This window comes from Electrona antarctica (genome assembly GCF_951216825.1).
Source record: "Electrona antarctica genome assembly, chromosome: 21".
Lineage (NCBI taxonomy): Eukaryota > Metazoa > Chordata > Actinopteri > Myctophiformes > Myctophidae > Electrona > Electrona antarctica.
Window position 1 is genome coordinate 21,688,745 of NC_136802.1, and position 15,650 is coordinate 21,704,394.

At 46.3% G+C, this 15,650-nt stretch overlaps 1 protein-coding gene across 1 annotated transcript; it reads right to left on the reverse strand.

Annotated features, from left to right (window-relative positions):
• Positions 1–682: 682 nt before the first annotated feature.
• Positions 683–13,945, reverse strand: LOC306913896 (uncharacterized protein). Its single transcript, XM_079490718.1, has 3 exons — positions 13,703–13,945; positions 8,950–9,010; positions 683–8,401 (listed from the first exon to the last, which is right to left on the reverse strand). Exon 3 carries the CDS (start codon positions 8,114–8,116, stop codon positions 1,028–1,030), a length of 7,089 nt encoding a protein of 2,362 aa, XP_079346844.1. The 5' UTR covers positions 8,117–8,401; positions 8,950–9,010; positions 13,703–13,945; the 3' UTR covers positions 683–1,027.
• Positions 13,946–15,650: the final 1,705 nt, after the last annotated feature.

Genomic DNA, 15,650 nt, shown 5'->3' on the forward strand with positions numbered 1-15,650 from the left:
TATCATTATTATATTTTCTCATCGGACACCAGAGCATGGTCACCGTCTGGCTATGAAGAACATAACCGGTGCGAAAACATGTCTGTGGAGCGTGTCAGATGAAACGTGTTGCGGTGGTTATTATTATTATTCTCGCTCCTATGCCACCAAAATGTGGTACGCCCTACCAACAGTCATTAAGACATGCGAATCCCTTGACTCCTTCAAAACCGCTCTCAAAGGGCACTTACGGACGGCTGCAATTCGAAACTGGCCCCTGTAAAATCGGAATCCCTCAAACACGGACGCAAGGACAACACAAGAGACGGTCGCGGCCACACAGCCAACTCAAGGTATGGCCACTGAGCCGACTTGGGGACCCAACGCAAGGACAACACAAGAGACGGTCACGGCCACACAGCCAACTCAAGGTACGGCCACTGAGCCGACTTGGGGACCCAACGCAAGGACAACACAAGAGACGGTCACGGCCACACAGCCAACTCAAGGTACGGCCACTGAGCCGACTTGGGGACCCAACACAAGGACAACACAAGAAATAGTCACGGCCACACAGCCAACTCAAGGTACGGCCACTGAGCCGACTTGGGGACCCAACGCAAGGACAACACAAGAGACGGTCACGGCCACACAGCCAACTCAAGGTACGGCCACTGAGCCGACTTGGGGACCCAACACAATGACAACACAAGAAATGGTCACGGCCACACAGCCAACTCAAGGTACGGCCACTGAGCCGACTTGGGGACCCAACGCAAGGACAACACAAGAGACGGTCACGGCCACACAGCCAACTCAAGGTACGGCCACTGAGCCGACTTGGGGACCCAACACAAGGACAACACAAGAAATGGTCACGGCCACACAGCCAACTCAAGGTACGGCCACGGAGCCGACTTGGGGACCCAACGCAACTCCTCCAAGGAAATCAAACAAATGAACGGAGCTGAACGTGAATCCCCCCCCACCGCCCAACAATCAATCAATCAAATTTTCTCATCGGACACCAGAGAATCGTGTGGCTTCACTACTCATGATCGGAGGATAATACGCAATACACAGGATTGTGGTAGCTGTAGTAAGTACGCAGCACTCCAGACTGTAGACATTGCTGTGGTCTGGAGATGTACATGTGATCCAACAGCGTGTTCTTGTCTGTGGTCGCCTCCTTGATGAGTTGTGCATATCCTCTGGAGTCTAGCAGCCTGCTTATGGGCCCACCAAAAGTGGGCCCTTGAAGTAGATCTTCATTAAAATCTCCACAGAGTACGATGGGATGGTGGTCCATAATTTCTAAGCCGTCCAGGAGGGCCTTCAGGTTGTCCAGGAACGGGTCACCGTAACGTGGTGGTCTGTACACCGCAGCGATCAGAAGCTTGACAGGGGACTCGATCTTGACGACCACAAACTCCATGTTTGTCACATTGAAAATGTTCCGCCTTTCACTAGCCTGGAAATGGTCCTTCACATACACAGCCACACCGCCGCCGTTCTGTTCTGCACGGTCAGGGTTGCTTGCGTATGACACGTGTCTGTTGCGGCTGAACATGGTGTACCCATCCAATTGCAGACCGTCATCCACAACAGAGCCAGTGAGATGGGTTTCTGTCAAGCACAGGACATCTGCAAGTGGAAATTCGTGATGTTGCCTGATGTCCTGAATGTGAGCCCGTAAGCTTTGCGTGTTGTGATGGACAATCGTCAGCGTTTGCGCTTGGCCCATCCTCTCTCGAAAATGCAACAGTGGCATGACACTGTCCAGTGAGGCGGTCTTCATGGATTCCAGGGCGGCTGTGATTTCCGGATCAGCGTAGATTTTCTTCTCATCAAAGTCGATGATGTGCAATCCTTGCAATGACGTTGTCCTACTGAGGGCAACGTAGGCCATGCCTGGTTGGAAGATCCGTTTCAGGGAAACCACGGCGGATTGCGTAGTCATGCCTTGGACTTTGTGAGCTGTGCAAGCATATGCCAACTTGATGGGAAATTGCCTGCGAATCACTTTCTGGTCACTCAGGTATTCCTCCACCCTTATGATGTGCACTTGCTTAGCGCCAGGTGTAGTTGTGCGATATTTCAGCCCGGCATCAGGCTTGTCTAGCAGAAGCCAAAGCTTGGCTACCGTAGTGCCGTCCTGGTTCACCAGATACTCTACACTATCGATCTTGCCAAATGTCCCGTTGACAAGGCCATCTTCCACATCTATGTTCCTGATGATCATGACAGGGGCGCCTTCCGCAACTTGCAAATTGTCAAGAAGGTCCTTTTGCTGTCCTGTACAGGCTCTGTTAAGACGAGTCATCTGGTGATTCCGTTCATCTCTCCTGTAGTCTTCTGCAGGTATGTCAACGATGTGGGTGTGGAGCTCAGACAAGGACTTGATGTTGTGTGCCGCAACTTCTTTGTTGGTTGCGAAGATGTGCACAACATCCTTGGGACAAAGGTGACGCTCAGTCACTCTCTGAGCAAGAAGATCTTTGTCTGCAACACTCAGCGGATCCTTCTTCCCTTTGACTCTCAGCCGATTGAGAAGTTCTGCGTAGGGCACATCATCTTTCTGTCGCATGATCTCCGTCAACGTGATCATCTGAAAGTGTTCGTGCAAAAGGTCCGGTTTGCATTCCTCGAGCACGCAGAGCGGTTTCCCTTGTGACGTTGGAGGGAGCTGGTGAAAGTCACCTACTGCAAGCACAGACATGCCTCCGAATGGCATCTTGCTGCCTTTAATCTCTTGCAGTCTCCAGTGGACGAAGGCAAACAAGTCTTTGGAAATCATCGACACCTCATCAATGACGATGATCTGCGCATTCCCCAGCTTCGCTCGCATGTCATCCAATCTATTTCCCAAGCCTGTGTAGGGGGGTTTGAGGCTTCTTGGCAACTTCAACAGGGAGTGCAGAGTGTTCCCTGAGATGTTGTATGCTGCAGTTCCAGTGAACGCAGACAGCAGCACTGTGGGCGTAGATGGATCAGTGTCTTCAAACAGTCTGGGGAGTCGACGGAGAATTCTTGTTCCTTCACCGTAGACGCACCTTATCATGTGTGATTTGCCAGTTCCAGCACCTCCAGTGACAAAGTAAAAGAACGGGTCGGGGTTCTGCTCGTTCACGCTCTTCAAGCACCAGTCACGTACAGAGTGAAAAATGGAGGCTTGTGTCTGGTTGAGGTTTCGACACATAGTGAGCAGATGATCCAGGCTCACCTGTGGGGCCGATACAGCAACATGTCCAATATTAGGCACGTCTTGAGCACTGAACTCTGGCACGTCGTCTCGTTCCTCATCATCCAGCGGAATTTCATCTTGTTGGGCAAGACATTCCAATCGATCGAGCTCATTTTCTGCTGCAATGTCGGCCCACGCGTCTTCAGCAGGGCCATTCTTCAGGAACTCCTCCATGGCTTCTTCGATCGATTCACTGTGTTTCTCGAACTTCTTCCTGTTCCTAGCAACAATTATATTGGCTCCCCAAACCTCATCTGTTCCAGGTAATCTCACAGACGCGTTGTGGTAGAACTCTGTGTAGGAGGGGAAGGTTTCGGTTTTCAGCGATGTTTGGTAGCGATGGGGAAGGTAGACTTTAAGCAGGGTGCCATAGTATTTTTCGGGTTCCTTCTGTTCCGAAAATTTCGCATATCTGATGACTGCGGGGTAGCCAACCTTTTTGCGCTTCCTCATGGTTCCCATGTTGTCGGAGAGCTTTACGCAATCCTTCTGTGTAGCTTCGTCACCGTACACAACCCTGTAGTCGGATGCAAATTCAGCTAGACACATGTTGTCAAACTCGGGGGATTTGGGTCTGACATTGTATCTGTCCAGACAATGTGTCATCCATACGTGTTCTGAATCGTCTGGTCTTTTCTGCAGCGTGCTGAGCGGGAGGCTCATTCTCATGGCATTGTCATCCGTGGGGAGGAAGATAACTTGCCGGGAGCATTTCTTCAAATGCAAACTGCAAGTCCGGGCGACTGCCTCCTGTGCGCTAACCTGTCTGTTTTTGACATAGGAGTGAACCAGTTGGTTCATTGCATCCCTCTCGCTCACTTTCGTGGGGTCTATTCCAACCACTACTTGCTTGAGAAGTTCGCCCATCTCACTTTCGGCCTTGGATATGTAGGACAGCATGTAGGAGATGCAGACATAGTGGTCCAGGACAAACTGGATATCCATGTTCGCATTCCAGGCCTTCAGCAAAACTGGGTTGTAGTTATTCACAAAGCCGTCCTTCACTCCACGCTTCATCAAGAGGACATGTGTCTTCCTCATGTCTTGAAGAGAGGCATTGTACTCTTCCCGAGTCAAATTGCACTTTGCCAGCAAGTCCGCTAGGTCAGTCACTTCTGATGTGCCATCAATCAGCATATCAAACAGTGGTTTGAGTTTGGCCATAGAAGCTTGCGTCTGTGCCGTCCGTTTTTTGCCTAAGCCTTTTGCACCGTCCTTTGCCTCCTTTCTTGCACTCTTATTTGCTGCATCATTTCCAGCCGTTGCGCCATCATCCAAATCTTTTTCAAGTTCTTCCTGAATTGGATCAACTGGCGTCGGGTTTGTGATCCACGTTTTGTCCACTGGTGGTTTTGGGAATCCAAACCTGCATGTCTTGCGACCTTTCCTACACGATTTGGTATGGTTTCTGCTGTGCATCTGAACCTCTGTGACAATTTTGTAGAGTATGGGATCTTCGTTCGGATCAGGCAGCTGGCACTTAATGTAGCGGTCTGCAAACTCGCAAATCTTCTCGTCCGAGTCTTCTCCATATACGGGGGCGTCGGCTATCCACATTAAACAATGCAAATGGGGGGACCCTCTTGCTTGGAATTCCACGCGATGGAACCAATCGATGACGCGTCCAATTGGAAGAGCCTCCTTATCAAACAGCACGTTTCTATAATACGAACTAACTCGCTTGTCAAACATGCGCATGGTCGTCACTGCATTGCTTCTGAGGATGTCGCATTTGTCATTCCAGTCCAGCTTGTCGAAGTCCACTATTTGGCCTTGCTGTGCTTTGATTGCCTTTATAACCTCCGGCCATCTGAACTCTGCAGCACTTATGGTCAAAAAGAAGGTGGGTGGACCTATCTGACGGACCATGGCAAACAAATCCAACATGGTCTTCTGCCAGTAAGCTGGAGTCCCCCTCATTGGCGACATGAATCTTGTTGCGTCGCGGTTTTTGACCAGTCGCTCGACTTCAGACTTGTTCTGCAACATCTTGTTGTTGATCCGGCGACCATCTTTGGTTTTGGGTTTGCCTTTTCTCAATTGGATTGAGATGGTGTTTTTTGCCAAGTGTGTCTCTGAGACAAACTGTGCAAAGAAGAGATAGGTTTGGTCTCTTGCAAAACGTGCGTCAACACCGAAAAGTCTCGCGTTGAAGTACCTGCTTGGGGACAGTTTGACCCTTCTCTTCCGATCAAACGTGTTCTCTCCAGTGGGAAACAATGTCGGGAAGGCCTTTGCTTCGAGGTTAGGGACTGTGCTGTAGCTGACAGGCTTGTTTCCTTCCGCTGGGGCTATGGTGAATATGCCATCTCCATATGTCATCATGTCCTGCCCAATGTCGTCCGGTTGCAGGCAACTGTCTAGGCCATGTCCAGGTCTCAGCACATCTTGCTCATCCTCAGCACTGGGTGGATGCTGATCCACTGTCCGTGATGAGTCGAGAGCTTCCGTAGAATCAGCCACTTCCATCATTTCGGCCTCATCACAACTGTCCATGCCGTCGTCTGTGGCCGTCTGTTCAGAAGCGGGTAGTTCTTCAAGCGGGTCTACCACAGCTTCACCACTGATGTCGTCCTCGTCTCGGATTGTGATGTTCCTGTAGTCGGGGTGTGTCTCGATGAGTTTCCTCAGAGCCAAAACCACATTCCTCACATTGACAGTGTGAAACAAATGATGGCCTTTGTACCGCATACGTCGCTTCAGCTTCACTCTGTACAAACCAGATGAGTCGAGCCTTCTGGGTAAGGCGTTTATGGTGGTTTCCACGTTTGATGGTACACACACCACAGCACCATGTACAGCTCCTTGTTTGCCTTTAGGGAGAGTGAGAATCTTGGCAAATGGGATGTCTAATGCTGTCATTTGTCTTTCCAGAACATTCAGTTGGCAAAGCTCTGGAGGAATGGCTGCTAGCTCCAAGTTGTTTGCAACAGCTATGTCTGGCATTCTTCCTGCTAGTACAATTCTGTGACAGCATTTACATATCCACTCTCTATGTCTTTCTTTGGGTACAGTGCAATCTTCTGGGCCTCCGCATTCATCGTCACAGAAATGAACATATTTTCCAGTCAAGCATGCTGCAACTACGTCAGGGTTTGTCTTGTACTTTTCCCGATGACAAGGGTCCACTTGACCAGAGAACAGCGCCCGGTGGCACGTTGTGCACACAAATGTTGGTCCATCTTCTATGTCTGCGTGGAATTTCGCTATACAGCAGTCTTGGAGCTGCTTTTCTTGTAAAGCTTTCCTTGCTTCCTTTTCAACGCGCCTATCTTCTACTCGCCTCTTGTTGTCTTCAACGCGCAGTCTGAGCTGCACTCGACATAACTCCATGTACCTTCTTTTTAACTTCAAGGCTTGGCGCATGTCACGGCGCATCTTGAAGAACGCGTCTGTTTTGCATTTGTGGGCCATGTAAAACTTCATGTGTTGCCTGAGCTTTTCCCTGAACTCCTCATCTACATGGAACCTCCTGTTGACATATGCCTTGCTAAATGCCTTGCGCTTCCCCCTGAACTTCTCATCTGTATGATACCTACTGTTGTCATATGCCTTGCTAAATGCCTTGCGCTTCTCTCTGAACACCTCATCCATCTTGTACCTGTACTTGTGCTTCTGCAGTTCCTTCCCTTTGAAATCCAGATCTTTGCTGTATTTGCTTTGGAAGTATGCGCTGTTGTATCCTTTTTGCTTAGCCTTGAATTCTGTATCTATGATGCACCTCTTTGCCCTGTACTTCCGGATATATTCCTTATTCCTGGCCCTAATATCTTCAATTGTGTTTGTCTGTCTTCGAGTTGTTGGTTTCTGTGAACCTGTTTTTCTGCTCAGTTTCCGTCGCCGGCGTTTGTTCAGTTTGTGAAAAGTGTCAGATGAAGTGTTGGACCCCACTTCTGTGGGTGATGAAATGCCTGACTGCAGAGAAGGCTTGGTGCTTGATGGCCCAGTGTTTGTTTCATGTCTGCTAGTTGAGGGTGACGGGGCATTTGTCTCTACATGGGGTGATGGGGCATTTGTCTGTACAAATGTCACTGGCATGAAGTCAAACAGCATTCTGTCAATCGGTATGGAATGTACGCTGACAGTTAGATGGTCAATTTTAGCAATTAGATCATCCAAGTGAGTGAAGGTCATCATTACTGCTGTTCCTCCTTTCCACGGAGCTAAAGGTAGGCCATCATCATTTCTGCTGTGCGGGTCAAACATGCCATATCTTCCCGACGCGTCTCTAAATACAGCAATTGTGTATGGCGATATTGTAAGCAGTGCATGTGTCACATCTGCAGACAAACACTGGAGTCTTGCATGAAGATTCAGCAACCAATGCTGCTGTCTAGTATCTCCTGCTTCTCTCATGTATCCCGTCTCCACATTCGATTTGATCACAGAGTAGTGATTGTGTTCCGTTTCCACATCGAGAGGCGTTTCCTCCATCGACAGGAATTTGCTCTGAAACAGGTTCCGTCTTTTTAGTCTATTGATTGTTCTTCTATACAGACGGTCGCCCATGTCCAGTATCTTGTTGAGATCATCCCTCCTCAACTCAAGTCCCTCATTTTGCTGTGCCAGAAATGTGAGAGACATGCATGTACACTGCTTATTCCTTGAAAAATTGGGATATAAATTATGAGCCTGGCTTCTGGATGCTTGCACAGAGATCACAGCAGATGGTTGAATGAGTGGTTCATGCACAGGGTCCCTGTTGGAAAGGTCAATGGCATGCCGAGCTTTTTTTGGAGAAGGCTGCACGAGTGGAGAAATGGTCTCCTGTTTCTTCTCATCGACTTCCTCGACTGAAGCGCTACCGTTTGGTGATTGTGAAAGGTTGGCCTTAGCAGGGCTATTAGCCCAGAACTTCTTTTTAGCCGCAGATCTCTGCTTTGGACGAGGCATGATGTCACAATGTTATGTGACAAAATAATGACTAGATCTAAACGTGTTAAAAATCACAATTTACCTGTAAATATGCAGTCTGTAACCAAGAATTAACTTACTTACCGTTACATATATGTACTCTCTAACTAACCAAGAATGAACTTACCGTTAAATATATGTAGTCGCGAACTAACCAAGAATGAAATTACTTACCGTTACTATATGTAGTCTCTAACTAACCAAGAATGAACTTTCTTACCGTTATATATGAAGTCACTGGTGTAGCTGTTCAGATGTGATGACCTAAGCAGTAAATGAAATAGGCAAAATTAGAATAGCAATGTGGTATTACCGTATAACACAAAAAAGCAACCCCAATGACAAACTGAATTTAGTAGTGCAACCACTAACTAACGTTACAATTTATTTCTAAGAGTAGGAAGGTAACATTTGTAAAATGTGTGGACACAGGATGCAATTAAAGTGGTGAAGTGTTGAAAGCTAATAACATGTAGTGGCATGGAGGCATGTCCCATTATGTAAACTAGAGTAGACATCACATAAGGTCAATGTCCTAACATCAATCATCGTGGTTTGTTAATTAGCAGAGTTCAATGTAACAGTATTTAGGAGACATATTTAAAGACCTCCATGTAAGTTATGTGAAGTCCATAAGATGGTCACATAGGTCATCAGGTCACATAGGTCATCAATTTCACCATAACACTGCCATGCTGGAGTGACCGAGTGTGAGTGAGCAAGTGGCCAAGATTTTTGCTTTAGGATTCTTTACAATTAACTGAATGATGTCAAAGAAGTGTCCATTTGCTAACAATACAAAAGTGACAAACCTAGTGACGGACCAGTCCGGGTCACCACAGCCTGTGGTGACCAGTGTCTCCCTCTCTGGAACTGTAATTTGACACACACACACACACACACACACACACACACACACACACACACACACACACACACACACACACACACACACACAGTTAGAGTATAGTATAACATTATTACACGAGTCTTCACAGTGATGTAAATAGGTTTTCAATGTAATAGGTCCTGGGACTCAGGGGTGGTCTGTTAGATGGGTCCCAGGGACATTTGATGAGTCCTACTTCAACAATGTTAGAGTACAGTACTGCAGTGGTTGTCAAAGTGGGGTCCAGAGACCCCCATGGGTCCTTGAGGAAGTTCCAGGGGGTCCCCAGCTAAAATATATAGACTGGAAGCAGATGGTCCCTTGTATCTGTATATCTGAGAACATACAAATGGCCACTGGGTCCATTTGTACACAGTTAAATTGACATTGGTTTTACAATATAGATTGGGGTGCCAGAGAAATGTCATTAAATGGGGGTCCAAGTCAAGGCCTAATACATGCCAGTTTGACATCTATTAGGCCTGGGACTAGTTTGACATGGATTAGGCCTTGGACCCCAGGTCCTTGAAATTCAAATAATTGAGAATCACTGAGCCATACGAATCTTGTATGGGTGTTGCTGCACTGGCATATATTTTCAAATGTTGGTCTGTATCAATTTGGGGGTCCTTGATATGAAAAGGTTTAAGAACCACTGCAGTACCCCACACACACACACACACACACACACACACACACACACACACCAAAATATTTTACAAACATAGCAGATGTACAAGCTTACAAGGCGTATGTAGTAGGGATGTGAAACGACTCATATTTGGCAAATAAGTCGAGACCGCAAATCAATGTGTCGATGGATTTTTTTCCTTTTGTGTTTTGCTGCGCAACTGTTGAGAACGCAACTATGCAGTCATTTAAGCAACACAACGTATGCAGCAGCATCCATATGTTTAGTTCAACCACACTGAACCCAACACACACACACACACACACACACACACACACACACACACACACACACACACACACACACCTCGGTCATAGTTTTCAACAAAAACAACACTGCCACTGGTCTATTTCACGAGGCGCTGCTGCGCAGTATAAATGTTTTACAAACATAGCACAAGGGCTCACACGACGTATCATCCACGACGCTGTGAGCTCCTCGGTCTGCTATCTTAGGTGTGTGACATGCTAGTTTGACATGCATTAGGCCTCAGACCCCCAGGTCCTTGACATTGAAATGGTTGAGAACCACTGCTCAAGCTGTAAAGATCTTCTCGTTTGGGGGTGCCTTCCCTGGCATATATTTTAAAATGGGGGTCTGTATGCAATTTGGGGGTCCTTGACATGAAAAAGTTTAAGTACTGCAGTACTGAGTACAGTATTGCATTCCATGACCCCCGGAGGGTGACATGATTGCATCATTAACAATTAGCCATCATCCGCATTCTGAAGGGAACATTTGCTGAAAGTAGCAGATCTTCAAGTTCCCTTTTGCACAACCCAGATCGCTGGAAAGAAATATCACTCTGATATCAGAACAGCCCAACATATATATATTTTTTGTACAAAGTAACAGATCTACACGCTCCTTTTAGCACAACCTAGACCCCTGGTATAGAAAAATCACACCCGTGTGAAGTGAGTGGTGCAACTCCGTGTGGGGGTCCCCAGGGGGGCAAGTTCCTGACCCACAGGAACGCACCCAGGGTGCCGGCCCGATTCTGGTGAGCCGCCCCGTGTCCGAAACAGTTGAGAAGTGACAGATTTACCGTGTGGGGGTCCCTCTACTGTACTGTACTGTACTGGCACACCCGAAATCACCATATATACAGTTAATATGTGTGTGTGTTGGGTTGCGCACAGGTGGTGAAAAACAACCATGCTGTTTTCGTGCTCAGACACACCCACCCAGCCAGGCAGGCACCCAGCCAGGCACCCACACACATAGCTCTGTAATGGAGTGGCTGCACCACTCAAATAAATATCACACCGATATCAGAACATCCCAAAAAGCCACCTGGTTATAGAACCAGTGTCCTGTTCTTCAACCAACTAAACCCAGTAGAGCAGTGGTTTCCAAACGTTTTCATGTCAAGGACTTCCAAATTCACACCAATTAGCCTGCGGACCCTCATTTGAAAATATATGCCAGGGACCCCCATAACTCCATAAGAAGATTTTTTTTTACAGCCCTAGCAGTGATTCTCAACCCATTTCATTTCAAGGACCCCCAGTTTGACATGCATTAGTCTACAAACCCCCATTTAATGGCATTTCTATCTCTGGGACCACCAATTTATATTGTGAAAACAATGTTAATGAATTGCAAATGGACCCAAGTGGAGCCTAATGGGTTCATTTGGTTCCATTTGTATACTCTCAGAGTTAGACCCATAAGGGTCCATTTGGTTCCAAATTATCATTTTGCTGGGGACCCACTGGAACTCCCTCAAGGACCCCTGGGGGTCCCCGGACCCCACTTTGGGACGCCCAATTTATATTGTAAAATCAATGTTCATTTAACTCTGAGAGCACAAATGTAACCAAATGGACCCGTAACGGGTCCATTTGGTTCCATTTGTTACGGGTCCATTTGTACACTCAGAGCTACAGACACATAAGAGTCCATTTGGTTCCAAACTATCATTTTGCTGGGGACCCCCTGGAACTCCCTCAAGGACCCCTGGGGGTCCCCGGACCCCACTTTGGGACCCACTACAGTAGAGTACAACAAGAAACAACAAACTTTATAACCAACACCAGGTTACCCCTTTTAGACCTGAGGATGATTCTACAAATGCCCTCTAAATTTAAACAGTTTTCTGACCCCGATCTGAAAATATGTTGTTCCAGGGACCTCCCAGAATCAAAGATTTGAGTTAAAAACATTCGCTCTGATAGAATATATAAGGATTTGCACCACATTTTCACGATTTTTCAAAAATAGCAGATCTACAAGCTTGCTATGAGCTTGTAGATCTGCTATTTTTCAACAGCTAAAGTATAACAATGCTTAAAACACCAAAAGGGGTTACCGCCCAGAATGGGTTATACAACCAATGCCCAGTTATGCATGGGATAGTGCGGGTACAGTGACTGACCCCTGGTATAGAAAAAAATATCACACAGAACAGCCCAACATACGTATATTTGTTTTTTACATAATTAATTAGCTAGCATCACCATTCTGAGGGGAACATTTGCTGAAAGTAGCAGATCTACAAGCTCCCTTTTGCACAACGTAGACCTTTGGTATAGAAAGAAATCAGAACAGCCTAACAAGCCACCTGGTTATAGAACCAGTGTCCAGTGCAACCAACTAAACCCAGTAGAGCAGTGGTTCCCAAACTCACACCAATTAGCCCACGGACCCTCATTTGAAAATATATGCCAGGCCCAGGGCAGGGACCCCCATAAGAGAAGAATTGTATGGCTCTAGCAGTGATTCTCAACCCGTTTCATTTATTGCATTAGTCTACCGACCCCCATTTAATGGCATTTCTATCTCTGGGACCCCCAATTTATATTGTAAAAATCACACCTGTGTGAACTGAGTGGTGCAACTCCCCCCCCCCCCCTCTGTCTCTCATTAGCAGGCAGAAGTGCAGCACTATCTCTCTCTCTCTCTCCATTTCTGGCACAACAGCGCCACTTGTGGTAGTCATTGGTACTCGTGCTCATAGTGACATAGTCACATAGGTAGTCACATAGGTGAACACACGGACACGGACATTGCTGTTCGTTGGAGTGGTTGCGCCACTCAAAAATCAATGTTAATTGAACTCTGACTGTACAACATGGAACCAAATGGACCCTGGTTCCATTTGTACACTCTCAGAGTTACAGACCCATAAGCGTGCATTTGGTTCCAAACTATCATTTTGCTGGGGACCCCCTGGAACTCCCTTAAGGAGCCAGGTTAACACCATGTTATACAACCAATGCCCATGCAGTTCACCCACAGTGAACACACCATGTTTAGTACACACAACCACCAGTCACACACACACACACACACACACAACCACCAGTCACACACAACCACCTGTCACACACACACACACACACACACACACACGGGGGGGGGGGGTCCGCGGAGTACGGGGGGGGGTCCGCGGAGTTCGGCGCGGGGGTCCGCGTTAGTATGCGTGGGAGGATACAGTGACAGACACTCAGTGTTACCGTCTGTTAACCATTATCAGCACTCCGCTGTTATTCTCAAAGTAGTTACGCTAGAGAATTCTGATGCAACGTGGCGACGACCGAATTATTCTCTTTTTTTTTTACAACACGTTCTAACTCCTACATGGATTTAATTGTTTATAACGTCGGATGAGGTCTGATGCGGCCATGCAAAAATGATTATGGCGTGTAGACGATGGATTAACCACACACACACACACACACACACACACACCACACACAGTCAACAAAAACACTGCCATTACCAGTGTCTTTAATTAGCTGTGCAGTGTGAAGGTTGTAGCTTGGTTATTTTACCAAGACGACGTCTTCAAACCAAGTTTCAATACAACACAAAGCAGCATTGGTGTGTGGTGTACTGGTTATGCCGGTGGCGTTAGCTGGTGTGTGTGTGTGTGTGTGTGTGTGTGTGTGTGGTTATGACGGTCAAACTAGGTGGTTTGAAAACTTTTTTTTACCAAGAAAACAATTTTGATTAAGAAAAGGATTTGTTGTGAACTTACCTCCGATCTTGTTCCTGTAAGCCACAGAAAAGGACACACAAAAAAACAGCAAAACAAGAATACAAAAAATAGCAGTTGTACACAATAGATATATCCAGAGAAGTTGCAGTGGCGGGTCGAGTCAGTTTCCCTCAAAAACACGTCTGTTGTCGGCTCAGTGTCTGAGAGAAATGAGTGACGGAGAGAAATATTCAAACAACGCCAACAAAATTCGCCAATTGGAACGCAGCTCCTCAGTGTGAATTGATTACCATACAAGCTGTACTCAGTTCATTGATTGTCCGTAAAGTGAAGACGCACATGTGTCTGTCTGGCTGAGTGACAGTCCGTCCGTCCCCATTAGCCCGCCTACTGTATCCGGTTATTTGTGCACAGACAGGTCGTCAAACGGAAGACCATTTCCGTATCCTCTTCAGACAGGATACAACATTTCACAGAAGCGATTTAAGTATTTATTAACAGTTTGCAGAATTACAGTACATTTCAAGCACAATTCAATCCAAAAACTTAACTAAGGACGAGACCATACATTACACTTGTTTACAATATGGTCCACCATGTTCAATTCATCAGAATTATTTTGTGAAACAGTCAACTAAAAAGAAAGAAATACGCCTTTAGCTCTTGGCTGGGGGGTTATCATCATCATTGTGGGAATAAGAGGTTTTGTAGGCCTTTTTCCTCGTATTTACGGCTCAAATCGCGCTGGATAAACCTAGCGTGCATGTTTAGTGGCTCAATAGTAAATCCATGTCGCCACCTGATTAAAATATGAATGCTTCTAAAGACCCTTAAATAGACGTTGTTGACATTAGTGATATGCGAGGGGGGGGGGGGGGGGGGGTCTCTTCTTCTACACGCGTAAATAGAATGTGACTGAACGGTGCCAGACGCCTAACTATCGCTACTGCCCCCTGGCGGCGGATAAGATATAGAGCCGTCCATTACAATGTCAAATCAGGTCTGTGATCGTGTGTAAATAATTGGGAAGGGATTCATCCCCAAAAAAACGTATGCATAGATTATTTTTCATAAATAATGATAACACAGTAGGCCAGGGAGATTTTTTTATGAGACTGGTCTAGGCAATAATAATAATAATAATAATAATAATAATAATAATAATAATAATAATAATTGTGCTAGCCAATTACACGGTCAAGTTACCCCATGTGTAAGTATTTCGGAGGGGATTTATCCCCCCCAAATCATGTTTTAGCTACAAATGGTTACATTTTTCGCATTTGCGGCGCCCCCTATGAACGAAAAAAAGCCCTCCCAGTAATTTTGCCAGACAATTACAATGTCACGTCACCCCTGTGATCATGCGTAAGTAATTCGGAAGGTATTTATCCCCCAAAAATCATGCTTTTGCGATACACGGTTACATTTTTCGCATTTGCGGCGCCCCCTATAGATGAAAATGGAATTGCTTTCGGCTCTGGGTTGAGTAACCCACCCGTGACAAGTGATTCAAATTTGGGATGGATTGGACATTCCGTTCGTGATTTGTGGCGTTTTTTGTAAAGTAGGCCCCTCCCACTAACTTTGGAAGCCGATTACGGCCGAACGATACGCACTATCAAAGTTCTGCCGTTGGTGTTTTCATCGGAATGGTCCAGAGATCATGTGTACTGATTTTTGTGAGATTTGGACAAAATGTGTAGGAGGAAAAGCAAAAAGTGTGTTTTGGAGAAAATTCAAAATGGCGTAAAATCTATCATGACGCAAATGGGCGTGGCCTATATGGGGAGATGCGTCATGACCCAAGAAATCCAGGGAAAAAATAATTTTGATTTTACGACCTACGGTTCAAGAGTTATAAGCCAAAACGTAAAGTGGGCTGTTATAGCGCCACCATGAGGCCGACCGATAACATTATAAGTTGATTAATTTTAGTAATTATTATGAACCTACCCTCCAAGTTTTGTAACTATAGTCCTTACAG

What these genes read in the sequence shown, in the direction of transcription:
- LOC306913896 (XM_079490718.1), bottom strand. Translation starts at nt 8,116, where the DNA reads ATGCCTCGTCCAAAGCAGAGATCTGCGGCTAAAAAGAAGTTCTGGGCT.